A 14,946-nucleotide genomic window follows, 5' to 3' on the forward strand; every position below is an offset into this window, starting at 1 on the left:
AACATAAATAGCATTGCCTATCATATATTCTCTCCAGATTAGCTCTCTCTTATACTTATAGTTTTTTTTTTTTCAAATTTTATGTGACCATATACTTACATGGTCTTTACTTTGAATTTTATACGACTTACATGCAGATTTTGTCCCAATCAAAGTGGCTCTACTATACAACATAATTATAGTGAAACTACATATCAGTTCAACCGTTTAAGAGAAGTACTTTGGGGTTGGGGTGGGGAACCACTATTAATTAGCATGCTAACTGCTTAATTAAGAATGAATAAAACAGGTAATGTTCTTTTGTTTCGAAAACTATACAAATCCAAAAACTTAAAATGACTAGTTCAAGCCAAATCAATTTCACGTGGAGCGATGTTTCACCCTTTCAGTATCCTAATTAGAGGTGGTAATGTCAATCAAAATCCATTTACCCATCCATAAATGCCCATTTATAACCCACCCAAATTCACCCATATTCAATTAATGGGTACGTTATAAATGGGTAAACCATTATTTAATGGATTTAATAGAAACTAATTAACGACCTTCAAACACGTATAAGTATTAGCAACGAAGGAAAAACTCACCATGTCACGTTGTTGCTCATCCAGATTCGGTGGAGCTGTGTTAGCCCGGGTTGGTATCTGAAAACAATAATTTGATGGAAACCATTTGAACGTAATGCTAAAAGTACCGATCGGTGTGTAGGGATTTCGTACCGACCGGCCGCGCTGGGTCGTCTCCGGCCACCGGACGGCCAATCCGAGCGATCCAAAAATTCTATAAAAAAAAAAACCGAGGGGGCCTACGCGAGAATCAACGGCATCCGAGGTATGTAGGGTGCTTGATCCGAACACCCCTTTTTCGTGTATATACACGTATATACATAAATACACGAAAAAATAGTGTTCGGATTAAGCACCCTACACATCTCGGATGCCGTTAATTCTCACATAGGCCCCCTCGGTTTTTTTTTTTTAGAATTTTTGGATAGCTCGGATCGGCCATCCGGTGGCCGGAGACAACCCGGCGCGGCCGTTTGGTACGAAATCCCTTCACACGGTTGGTACCTCAATCATTTTCGATTTGAAATATATACAATAAAAATGTTAATTAGCACAAATGCCACAAAACATAGGTCTAAATTTTTAGGAATTAACTTGACTAATAATAAGTAAATATAAGTTAGTAAGAGCATGATGAGAACAGCAAACCACCTAGTTTATCCACAAGTTTCTCTCATCGTGCTTCTGCAATTCATTATTTGCGTGAAAAGAAATATTTATTTAAGATTAGTAATTGCAGTGGCAAAGAAGAGAGCTTTATGATTTTTGGATGTTGTAACATGCAGGACTTAGTTAATGGAAACTGGTGGTTCTTAGCAGGGACGGAACCAAGATTTTGTACACGTGGGGGCCGAACTATGAACAACAAAATTTTAAAATTTCAAGGTTCGAGAATCTAAAGGATTCAAATGTCTAAATAACGCCACATACAAAACACAATATCTAACAAACAAAAAACAAATTTTTTTTGTGAAAATATAAAAGTTTCTCAATGCGTTACCTTAACCATGTATCAGAATGGAATGCGACGCTCCTTTAGATCCTTAAAGTCATCGATGATTGAATCGGAACTGAATTTCGTAGCAATTTCCTTCTCGATGAATAAAACCAAAGCATCAGCGAGAAACTCATCCTCCATTTTGTTGCGAAGCCTCGTTTTGACAATATTCATAGCTGAAAATGCCCTTTCTGTAGTTGCCGTAGAAACTGGAAGAGTAAGCACAAGTACCACCACTCGGTAGACAAGTAAGTAGGTTTCTGATTTTCGAGTCTCAACCAACCATTGACATAGCCTAGAAATACTTCCCAATTGTTTGAATTCCGGATGCCGAACAACATTATGCTCAAAATGCTTAAGCTCCATTCTTATCAATAATTTTTCATGATCACTGAAGTCTTCCGGAATTCACCAAACAACAAATATCATCAATCCTAAAAAATGCATGTGCATCTCGAGGATCCAAAGCTGAGGCTAAACGAAGTAATTCCATGGCATGCTCACCAAATCAGCGTTTTAACTCTTGCACTTGATAATCTATCACGGCATTGAAAATATCCACTTGATAATGATGTTCAATAGTAAAATCATCTTGTTGATGGCGAGCTCGACCGCCTCTCTCAATGTAACGACCATTCATGTCAGGAACATCAATATTCCGTGCCTCGCAAAATAATATCACATTGGAATTTAAAGCATCCCATCCATCATCTCTAAGTTTTTGAAGAAGTTCTTTGGTAGATGAAACAAGATTCATGGCATTTAAAATGTCTTGAGTCTTACATTGTAAAGCTTGGCAAAGAGAATCTGTTATCAACAAAATCTCTTTCATTAAGTGCAACATAAAGACGAAGTCAAATGTGGTGATTTCCTCATATGCCGATTTCGCTTCTCCTCTTTGAGAACTATTTCCTTCAGCCTGGACTTTAAGCAAAACAACACATGTGGGACTAAACAACTTTATGAAGCTAGAAATTGATCTCAAGTGAGAACTCCAACGAGTATCGGCAGGTCGTTGCAAAGTGCTAATCTGATTAAGTCCGCTTCCACTCTCAAGCTCATTAATTGCTAACAAATGTTCAATATCACTCGCTTGAGCCAATTTCAGTTCCTCAAAACGTTTGCACGAAGCACCAACTGTAGTGACAATCGGAGGCAATTTTGTGAAAAAACAATAAACAACACCAACTTCTTTCGATGATGCCACTAGTGCCAATTGCAATCTATGCGCAAAACAGTGAATATAATAAGCATATGGACAAACCTTCAAAATCAAAGCTTGCAAGCCATTCCACCCACCCCTCATATTACTCGCACCATCATATCCTTGACCTCGAATATTTTGAATATTAAGACTATGATGAGATAGTATAGAATAGATCTCATGCTTTAAGGTTAATGAGGTAGTGTTAGGGACGTGGACAACCACAAAAAAACGTTCTCGCACAAAACCACACTTGTCAACAAATCTTAAAACTATAGCCATTTGCTCTTTCATTGATTCATCATGAGCTTCATCAACAATCAAACAAAACTTTGCATCACTAATTTCTTCCCGAATTTCCTTCTGCACTTTGGTTGAACAAGCATGTAGAATTTCTTTTTGGATTTGTGGGGATGTGTAAGTTGCATTCTTGGGAGCATTCTTTATCAAGTCAACCATTTTCTCACTGAAAGACGCACCATAATGTAATGTTTCAAGAAAATTTCCACGATTCATTGAACTAGCACTTTCATCTCTCCCTCTAAAAGCAATACCTTGATGTGCGAGCAATCTTACCGTATTAATTGAGGCCTTCAACCGTAGTCTATTATTTGCAATTTGCTCTGAAGTGAAATTATCTAGCACCTTTTGTATGTGTTGCGATTGATTCATCAAATCTTCACATGATCTTTGGGCAATTTTGTGAAAAGAGCTCGGATCTTTTCCCACATGATTAAAAAAACCACCCCGGACTCCATCCATTGCTTTCTTCCAAGACTTAAATCCCTCAATTATGAATGCAACTTGCCCATGATAACCAGATGTTCCAGTGGACTTGCTGAAAAGAAAGCACGGAAGACAAAAGGCTGCATCTTTTTCAATTGAATATTCAAGCCACAAAGGAAATGCCTTGAACCAAGCGCGGTGAAAACTGCGTAGGTGCTTTTCTTTTCCAGATTTTGGATAATTGGGAAGTATAGGTTGGCAAGGACCTAGCTTAATATAAGCTCTTCGAATTTCATCTTGTTGGTTAACATCATAGTCGCATATCTGCTTACATAATCCAGGATCACACTCCAACAAACTCACATCAATTTTCCTAACTTCAATTCTTCGATACTTTGTAGGTGAATTTTCAAATATTGGTATATCAATACTAGTAGTAGAAGCTGGCGATGAAGTCTCACCAGCATTTTCCTCTGGTATGTCAATTTTTTCGATTATTGGTATATCGATAGTTGTTGAAGCCGGCAATGGGATCTCACCAGCATTGACCTCTAAAATTGAACAATTTGGGTTTTTTTTTTTGAAATACCCATCAATGGTAGACACCCTTCTCATATCAATAAACTACAAATACAAAACAAACATATCTTTTTTTAGTACAAATCAGGTGCGACATGTGAGAGATAGCCAGGTCAATGCTCTGATAAAAATATTGCAAAGATCGGAGCTTTATAGTTTATACAACTAATACAAATATATTAAAATCCAAACTGGTCCAGACTCCAAAGGAAGAGAGAGGGGGGAATTACCTGCGGTCTAGAGACTCCAAAGCCAAAGGTGAGACTTGAGAGAAAGCAGAGATGGGTGCTCCTACTTTGCCTTGAGAGAGAGAGCCGGTCGTCTGCGTAAAGCCCTAAATTATTTTTTGTAACTGTTCAAGCATCTCGATTGTATTTGTCGGCTAAAAAACCCCTAATTTATTCTAGGGTAGAATTTCAAAGTGGAGGCCCATGTGGTCTTTGGTTCTACTGTTCTAGGCTTCAAACACGTTTTTAGTTTCAAAATGGGGGCCACCCATGTTGTTTCCAGTCTTTTTCTCAAAGTCCAACCTGGGGGACCACCAGGCATCATGAGTACAATATTTTAAAAAAAAAATTTCCAGAAAACACGTGGGGGCCATGGCCCCCATAAGCTTTCATTTACCTCCGTCTCTGGCTCTTAGTAGGAGAAAGTAATACTGAGGTTGGATTATGGCCAAAGAGAATATTCAACGGATTGGCACATTTGGCATCTAATGCTGAATGGGGAGGAGAGGTGTTTTATCCGTCACGCACCCCTACACCAAAAATGGGTAATGGTTTTCCCCTTGTAAGAGACACAAAATATGATGCATATCTAAGGAATGTCGAAGTCATGAATGCCGCAGGGCAGAATATCGACGCCTGCAACATGGAGACCTTTAAAGACACATGCATATATGGTGTTTTTGATTTGGAACACACTAAATTAGGACATCTGGTCCTATATGGGGGACCTCCTTACAGTTCCTGAGGTGGGGGGATGACTGCCGGGAGTAGCTGTTCCATAATGCTACATTGTATTGAGCTTAAAAATAAAAACAGTCTCATATATGGCTCTTAATTCCTATTTTGCTTGAATTTGTGAAAGACGGACACCTTATTACTTTCTTTTTTTTCTCGGCAAACGAAACATTTTATGAAACACGAAAGGGGTACCTCGAGTTCAAAAGCAGGAAAGCCTAAAAGTGCTTAATTGCATTAAAGAAAACAGAAAACTCATCCAACCAACAATTGGATGAAAAAAAACACCTCAATGCTACATTACTCTTCCACCTTCCGAATGCCATCTGAATATCCCTTAAAGTCCTCCAAGCCACCGTGTAGATCTTGACACTAAACTTATCCTTTTGCACAAACAACAACTCATGAGATAAGCAAAAACTGAGACCTTATTGCAACAATGTGACCTCGCAAACAACATTATTTTTCTTGCAAACAATGCATGTTTGGGATAAGCAAAAAATGTATTTCTCTGCAGATTTCAAAAAAAAAGAAAAGAAACCAATGCATAGTTAGGAGAAAGGAAAAAAATGAATCTCTTCGAATTATAAAAGAACAGTGCACATTTGAAGCAAACAAGAAATAGGCTTTTCCCCATATTTTCATTGCATCACATAAGCCTCGGCCAATTACATCTATCCGCTCAAAGTATGTTCAACAACCATCCACAAAGTATGTTCTATCCTCTAGATTCCCAACCTACATAGTCGTTGCGGCATATGGGGCAATATGTACGTGATGTCAACCACACAATGATGCAATGGGTATGGAAAATGTGATTGCACGCAGGGAGGACTCGTACGTTGCGCCCATGCTCAAACGGTTCTTGGCATATTTGACATTCTGATTCGCCAAATCCGATTGCTTCATCGACTGGAAAAGCAAGTAACGAAAATTGCTCGATCATGATTTGATCTCAACTTGCTCAGCGCCAGCGGCCTCCTGAGCATCCTGATGTGTGCATCTCCACCAACACACAAAAAGAACGCATAGGGCAAACATAAAACTACCGGCAACCACTAGTCCTAAGATTAAGTACTTATTTTCGTTGTAAGATTCGATAGCATGACTCCAGTCATTAGTACTCTTCCCTTGGGCTTGATTTCAAATATCAAAACACAAGTTTGAGTAAATCACATTACATAATGGCTGATATGTAAGTAAACAACAGTATTGGAGGTCCGAAATCTTGTTACGTAATTGACGATAGGATAAGTAAATCATCTACTTCAGCAGTGTCGATCTTGATGTTGAATTTGTGGGGTTTAATTTAAAATGGGTGGGGGTGCCCCATTCAGTGAAGAGTTTGTTTTCTTGGGAAGCCATCCAAGAAAACAAAAAATTATAGGGGTCTAGATACACATACTCTTATTTATATAGTGAATTCTCATATCACGTCTCTAATAACAACTTCAAACACTTTTGGTCCTTAATTTTCAAGTGAAGCAAACACATGTCCTCTTCCATATACGTATAATATAATAAATAGAGGTTCCAACATTTAAGAATTATAGAGAATAGCAATAATTTTTATGAGAAAAATAAGGGACTTGTCGTTTTGTAGTCTAGAAAGATGGATCAATTAATCGGTGTGCGTCTCGTTGCCTTCTATTTACCCATATTTAACCTGCTCATATTTAACCCCACCATGACCTATTCCAACCTGTCTGTAGCCATCCGTTTGTCACCTCTACTGAGGATCATCAATTTATATAGAGAGTCAACGTATCAAAGTGCAAAAATCTTAATATTATGGCATTGCAATCGATTCTTTCACCTCAAATGCTAGTACTTACAAAGCATACGCGTGGGCTATTTTTGGATTGGGGTTTGAGGAAACCTACTCTAAACCACTGCTAGAACATATATGTCAAAGTCATCCACTCATTCCCTTCCACACCTGCTTGCGACCTTAGAGTGTGTTGCTATAAGAATGCCCCAAGCGTAGGGCTAGGTCGGTTGAAAGCATAATAAAACCCGGAAGTCCGGGATCGAATCCACAGGGAGCGCATCCATAACTTGGTTTGGAGATTAGCTTGCGTAGAGAATTTTGGCGTTAGGACCGCCAACCAAAGTTCGGCGTTGAGACGGCCAACTGAGAGATTTAGGTAAAGTGGCTACTTAACCTAACTACGACTTTTTAACTGGAGATTAATCTAAAGGCTAGGCTTAGGGATAGTCAACACCCATAACACAAAGGTAAGCTTGATTCTTCTCTTTTTAGCAAGGATGTTTAGCAAGTCTAGGGTTCTTTTGAGGCATTTAGACAAACACAAAGAGGGACATAGCTTCAAGTATCAAATGTGGCAAGTAGCCTAACACTTGCCTACATTTGATCAAGAAGATTAACACCTCTAAGTTTTGATACATAAAATCAACCCTAACACATGCTTAAGCTAGAAAATGAAGTTTTACAAGAGAAGAGCAAGCAACACCCATGGTTACGGGATGCTAACCATCCCATAACCTAGCCTTACTACACTACTCACACATATCGAAAGAAGACATGAAATGAGCAAGGGTAAAGAGAAGGAAAAAACTAAACATTGATTAAATTCGAAATAAATACAAGATCCTCGAAGAGGAGAAGATTCCCTACAACTTTAATGAAGGCGAAAAGCTTTGAAAGTAATTAGATCGTACCTAAAATCCTTGTTCAAGACATGTATGAGGAGAGAGGTTGGAGCTCCATTAATGGAGGTAGAGAGAGAAAGTGCAAAAATGAAAGATAACCTATCCCAATCAGGTCTAGGGGTATTTATAGCCCTTTAAAAATGAGTTACAAATGTCCCAAATACCCCTAGAAAGCTACAAAAGTCGGGCACAAAAAGCAAATTTTTTCCAGGTTGTACCGGTACCATGAAATCTCGGTACCGGTACAAGTCTTGTTTCTCAGTATTTTGGACCAAATCTGTCCGAGTTGTACAGGTACCACAGATCCGCGGTACCGGTACATTGCTGGCAGAAAACTTCCAAATTGTTTTCTTCATTCCAACGGCCCCTTTGATGCCCCGATAGCCTTCGACCCTTCTTTACATGCTCCTTGGGACTCGGTGGCGGGATGCCACATGGTCTTGACTCTTTGGATGATCCCGGATTAGTTTTCTTGGCGTACGAAATGCCTTATTTTCTACCCTTTAACCTGTAAGGGCCAAAAACACCAATTCCGCGCAATATCAACTAATTAAAGTAAATTATGCACAAAATATGGACAAAATTGGTAATGATAAGCCCATTTATAAACACTATCGAGGGCTTATCACACCCCCCAACTTGGACTTTGCTAGTCCCTAGCAAACTTAACCAACAATAAAAGACTAATACGATGCAATCTTCCCCCGAAACAAGATACGAAACTATGTTCAACTTAGGATACGGCAAGAGTCCACAATCAACTCTCCTTCGAACTCAATCACATGCAACCTACGTACGTGCATACAATGAACTAAGGTGAACAAATCATGCCAACGGCCAAGCAACACACATCCACCTTGAATTTCAATTCCAAGACTCAAAAGAACGAACTCTGACATGAACTTGCACAAAGCAATAAATTAGAACATCCCATGATAAGCGCTAGCAAGAATCGCAATAGCAGGAAACAAAAAGCTATGCATGCTAATCAAAAGAGCGCTGAGAAAAAAGAGCTAAGTAACTATTCACAACAAACTAAGTCAAACGGAAATTTCATACTAGATTAGCATTCAATATCGATCATGCATCAAAAGGAGTTAGACTTGTGTACATTAGGATCAACTAAGGACTTCAACAGCTTATAATGACCTTGGTGCCAAGAAAAGGGAAACAAAAAAGGTAGCGGCCAAAAAATTTCAGCTTGGTTTCAACTACCCTTAGCCACTACCATCCCCTATACTACCCAAAGCACGGCCACATGCAAGCTAAACACCAAACAAAGTTATGAAAAATAAAGAAAAACTACTAATTATGTCGTACTATAATTACTACCACCGACTCCACCAAACCGTCATCCTCATCCGGCTCCTTACGGTGTTGAGTCTCGAGCTCCCCCTTCCAATCGAACTTTTCTCTCATCCGGAATGTATGCTTGCCCAGAGAGGTCCCTCCTAATCGGACTTTTCTCGCATTCGGATCCTCCAAATCCAACTGGCCCATCGGACATAAAAGGAAGTAGCGGGAATAGACTGATCACGGCTGGATCAAGTCCGACTACCACGGCAGGCCCTGTCCCGGCTGGCTCTACCACTGCAGGCTCTACTTCGGCCTCAGGACTAGCCTCTTCTTGGGGATGGCCATGTGTGCAAATCCAACATAAACAGAAAATGATGAAAATACTCACAAGCATAGCTAATGTATAAAAAGAGTGGGAGAAAGCTTCGACTTCGAAAATTGGGTAGCTTGATGCCACAACTCGCTCTTTTCAACTTGATTTTAAAAAATCCACACACGTGCTTGTGTTACAAGTCTATAGGTAGCGAATAAGTAGGTAATATCTTTACAAGACAACCACTTTAAGCTTCAAATCAACAGTTTCTAACAAACTATATGTAGAATTTTTTTTTTACAGTGTTTTATTTTTATACAAAGTTTGTGTCAGATCATAGTGACTTGAAGGTATAAATAATAAAATTGTCTCTCTCTCTCTTTCTAACAACTTAAGCTTGTAGATGGGTTGATGGTTAACAATGTAATATGGTATGAAAGCAGGCAATAGATCATGTGTTTAAATCTCAATGCCTACCAAATGATGTATTTCACTACAACACGAATGGGCTATAGCGAGGAAATATGGCGAGGAAAATGAATTTCCTTGCTAAAAGTATATTATTTGCGAGGAAATTCAATTTCGTCGCCTTTTCTAGCGAGGAAACAAATTTCCTCGCCAAAAAGCCTTTTTTAGCGAGGAAAATCTGTTTTCCTCGCCAAATGTAACCTTTTTGCGAGAAAATATTTTTCCTCGCCAAATGTAACTTTTCGATGAGAAAATATTTCGTCACCTTTTTTAGAATTCATTTTTTTTTATATATAAGTTATTATTAATTATATTCCTATGTATATTGTAATATCACGACGGTATGACATAATAAACTATACCATTATGAAATTTATTAAAATAAAAAAGTGTTAAAAGGGAACAAATAGTTTTCATCACCAATCGCATTGAATTGGTGATGAAACCTCGTATTTGTCACTTTTCTTATTCTAATTAGCAATGAAAGATATCTTGAAGTGTAGGTATCGATGATTTTTTTCATAATAGTGAAAAACTCAACAGAAGATAAAGTTAAAAATATCTTAAGTTACTGATGTTGTATTTAAAATATCTCAAAGTTGGATCATCACAAATTCTATTTTCAGAACATCTACATAAAAATGCACTATTTCACAAAAAATACACTATTTCATATGTATTGTGCATTCATGCTGTAATTTTTTTTTCCCCTGTAAATAGTTTGTTGATTTTTATTTAAACCAACTTAGGTGATTGTAATGGCATTCCTTTATAACCAGATAAATATGTTAAGTATTAATTTCAAATGCAATTTTGTAAGTATCATGGATAATTTTATTTATACATATACATATTGTGTGTGTGTGTGTGAGAGAGAGAGAGAGAGAGAGAGAGAGAGAGAGAGAGAGAGAGAGAGAGAGAGAGATGGGCAATTTAAAATTTTAAAAAATTTATTAAAGATTAAAAAATTAAAAAAGTATGTTCTTTAGTGCTTTTAGGATGATCTTATATGAATATTTATAAATTTTGTTCATATTATTATAGCGATGATGAAAAAAATTACAAGTCTATAATACCCTTTGTATTTGGCAAAAAAGAAGGTCAAACTCACTTTTAAAATTAGAAAATGAGGGTGATGCTTCTTGTTATTCATAATCTAATATTAAAATATTAGTACTAAGTACAAAAAAAATTTACCCTGAAAATAACAATTAGTGGTTGAGATTCACTTTGATATATAGGGTCTCACACATCAAATTGAATCTCAACCACTAGTTGCTCTTTTCGAGCCACTCTGAGGTAAATTTTCTTTGTCCCTAACTTTTCGTTGAAATATATCTCAAGCTTATGACGACAAAATTAATCTCATTCCATAAAAGTTAGGATTATCCCATAAAAAAATGAGAATAATAACACATATTATTAGTTCTTCAAAAGTTGTTAGATAAAATTGTTGTGCTAGCAAAAAATTAACTTGTTCAAATAAAGTTCAGACACTATAAAACTACAAAAAGTAGAAAGGCCAAAATTAATGTTGAAAAAATTAATTTGGAGTGATGAAAGAGATAATATATAAATAAAGTTTCACCTATTTCACAGAAAGTACAGTGTAATGTGGTTGGTAGTTGCTTCGCGTCTTATGGGAGAGGTCCAAGGTTCGAGTAGCAGCAGTTGCAAAAAGCGCGGAGAGAACTTCTGTTTTGGGATTCTTTTTGTTTAGCGAGGAAAAAATTTCCTCGCCTATTGATAAATTCGTAGCCTATTTGACGACAAATGGTATTTGCGAGGAAAACATTTAGCGAGGAAAAAATTCCTCGCAACACATCAAATTAGGCGAGGAATTTATTTTCCTCGCTAATACTTTTTGCGACAGTGTTTTAGCGCGGAAAACTGGCGACAAAATTTTTCCTCGCTAATACATTTTGTGAGGAAATCAGGTGCTTTTGTGAGGAAACTAAATCCTCGCTATAGCCCTTTCGTGTTATAGTGTTTAGACTTTATGCAAAACACGAAAGTTGTAGAAACCGAGATTTTATGCAACTTACATACAGAGTTTGTCCCAATTCGAGGTCCGGGGTATTTACTATGAATTTAAAATTAAAAAAAAAAAAAGTAGCCAACATAAGGGGAGTTTACTATGAATTTTATGTGACTTAGATGCAGATTTTGTCCCAATCAAAGTGGCTCTACTAGCCAACATGTATAGTGAAACTACACATCAGTTCAATTGTTTTAAGAGATGGGGAACCACAATTAATTAGCATGCTAACTGTTTAAGAGTGAATGAAACATAGAAGGTTCTTTTGTTTGAAATTAAAGTATACAAATAAAAAACACTTAGCATGACAATTAGTTCAAGGGAAATCAATTCCACGTGGAGTGATATTTCGCTCTCTCAGTACAGTAATTAGAGATGGTAATGTCAATTTAAATTCATTTACCCACCCATAACCACCCACTTATAATTCATCCAAATCCAACCATATTCAATTACGGGTACGTTATAAATGGGTAAACCATTATTTAATGGTTTCGATTATAAATTGGGACAAACTCACCTGGACTCAGTGGCGGCTCCAGAAAAACTAAGAAAGGTATTCAAAATCTTTACTATCTTTAAAAATCACAACTGTATATAAATAAAATTTATCTATAATGCCACTCAAATACTGGGAAGTATACTCTCTTTGTTACAAAAAGTTAGTCCATTATGAAAGACATGCAATGGATCAAGACACAAAGTAATTGCGTTTACAAGTTTTTAAATTTTTCATGCCAAATTAAATTCGTTTTAATTTGTGTGTTAAAATTTGAAAAATTATGCATTGAAGTACTTTGTCTTCTATCCAAAAATTGCAAGTATATTGCACGTATATTGCACATATATTGCACGTATATTGCATGTATATTGCACGTATAATGCACATATATTGCACGTATATTGCACATATTGGACATATATTGCACGTATACTGCACGTATATTGCACGTATTGGACTTATATTGCACATATATTGCACGTATAATGCACGTATATTGCACATATATTGCACGTATTGGACTAACTTTTTGGGACGAAGGAGTATACCACAATTTTTCTCGACGCAATTTCTTATTTTGAAACCGTTGCATAATACCCTCATTATCAATGGTCAAATACAACTCTCAATGTAAGTAACCAAGCAATTATTCATTCATTTATCTCTCATCGATTGCACATATCGTAGTCATTGGATTGATTTGTTGGCTGGTTTGTGGGTTGGGTGTTTATAAATATTTTTGGGTTAGGTGTTCAAATAATTTTGTATTTGGGTGTTCATGAAAGGGATAAACTAAAATTAAACTAATAATAATACATATGTGCTTAACAAAAACTTCTTTTTGGGGTGTTCAAGTGACCACCTTGGTCACCATATAGAGCCGCCTCTGCCTGGACTCCATTCATGAAATTTGAAATTGTGGACCCAAACTGAAGAGGAGATGATTTAGACGCCTCTCCTGAAGTTAGGCCATTAGGAGTAAACAAAAAACTGCTGGAGTTTGCTCCCGACAGGCCAGCCCAAGGACAAGCCCTCGGGCTTGGAAGACCCCGGGATGGGGCAACCATGAGAAAAAAATCTACGTTATATATAAACATAAAAAAAGTTTACTGTGGTCACTGGGCGTTGGCAAAGTTCCATTGTGGCCTGAGTTTGATTCTCAGTGGGCACATTTTTCTTTTGTTTCCCTAATTTTGTTCAAAAGTGCTACACATACAATGATTTTGTAAAACACAATACACAATCAATTTCTAACCATTCATTACTATAATAAATTGCCAGAATTCGCTCAAACTCTTCCCCAGAAAAATTTTAAAAAATCTAGATTGTCCAAATGCATCTGGACGGTCAGAATTTCGCGTACAACTAACACACACTACAACAAAATACACAATTCCCGACTAAACTTTCCCGACTAAAACATGTTTAGTCGGAAAATATAAGCCAATCACCGACTAAAGAATTTTTAGTCGGTAAAATATAAAACAATTGCCGACTAAATTATTTTGGTCGGCCAAAACATATATTTGCCGACTAAATCCAAATTTAGTCGTGAAATATCATTTTTTAAATTTGATAAAATAGAAAATTAATTCCGACTAAACTAAATTAGTCGGTAATTTCTTTTTTTGCCGACTAAATTTAAATTTAGTCGGCAAAAATCATTTTTTTGAATTTTGTAAAATAAAAAATTAATTCCGACTAAACTAAATTAGTCGGTAATTTCTTTTTTTGCCGACTAAATATAAATGTAGTCGGCAAAAATCATTTTTTCGAATTTTATAAAATAAAAAATTAATTCCGACTAAACTAAATTTAGTCGGTAATTTCTTTTTGTGCCGACTAAATTTAAATTTAGTCGGCAAAAATCATTTTTCGAATTTAATAAAATAAAAAATTAATTCCGACTAAATTTAAATTTAGTCGGTTATTTCTTTTTGTGCCGACTAAATTTAAATTTAGTCGGCAAAAATCATTTTTTCGAATTTAATAAAATAGAAAACGAAATTACATTTTTCGACCAAATATATTTTAGTCTGGTAATACCATTTAATCCGAATTAAAAAATGAAATACATTTCCCAACTAATAGGTTTAGTTTAGTCATGGAATATCAACTTTTCTATCTTTTTAAAAATTTCAAAGAAAGGAAATATTTGTTCCAACGACATTGATTACGATACAACCTTTCCGATCACTACCGCTCATTTTTTTTTTCCTTCTTAATCATAATATTCTCCTAAAATTTTGGCTCGATCGGGCCAAGGAAGCCCCTTTATCGGCACATAAATTCTTAAATGTAAAGAATTTTGTTGTCCGATTAAGTGCTTATCCATATGCGGCTAACTTCACTCTTGGTACGAATGTTTAAATTTGTATTACGTCAAAGATAGATGATTTCGATCGTGAAAAAATACCTCAGGCGGGGCTCGGTTAGTTCACTATAACACTTAAACATCTTCGAACGCATTAAATGCCTTTCGATAATGTGGTCGCCAATACCAAATGATCTCCGATTTTAGTGACAATGCTATATTAAGTAAGACGTGAAATCCTAACGATTCAAATCAATCATTATAAAAAATGATTTGGCAATTACCTTAACTATATATATGTTTGATGT

The 14,946-nt window shown here is 36.4% G+C and overlaps 1 protein-coding gene across 1 annotated transcript; it reads right to left on the reverse strand.

Moving 5' to 3' along the window:
• Positions 1-2,051: 2,051 nt before the first annotated feature.
• Positions 2,052-4,442, reverse strand: LOC131316108 (uncharacterized). Its single transcript, XM_058345388.1, has 2 exons — positions 4,303-4,442; positions 2,052-4,117 (listed from the first exon to the last, which is right to left on the reverse strand). The coding sequence occupies exon 2, from the start codon at positions 4,106-4,108 to the stop codon at positions 2,072-2,074; it is 2,037 nt and encodes a 678-aa protein (XP_058201371.1). The 5' UTR covers positions 4,109-4,117; positions 4,303-4,442; the 3' UTR covers positions 2,052-2,071.
• Between the last annotated feature and the right edge of the window lie 10,504 nt (positions 4,443-14,946).

Source organism: Rhododendron vialii, chromosome 2a (assembly GCF_030253575.1).
Source record: "Rhododendron vialii isolate Sample 1 chromosome 2a, ASM3025357v1".
Taxonomy (NCBI): Eukaryota; Viridiplantae; Streptophyta; class Magnoliopsida; order Ericales; family Ericaceae; genus Rhododendron; species Rhododendron vialii.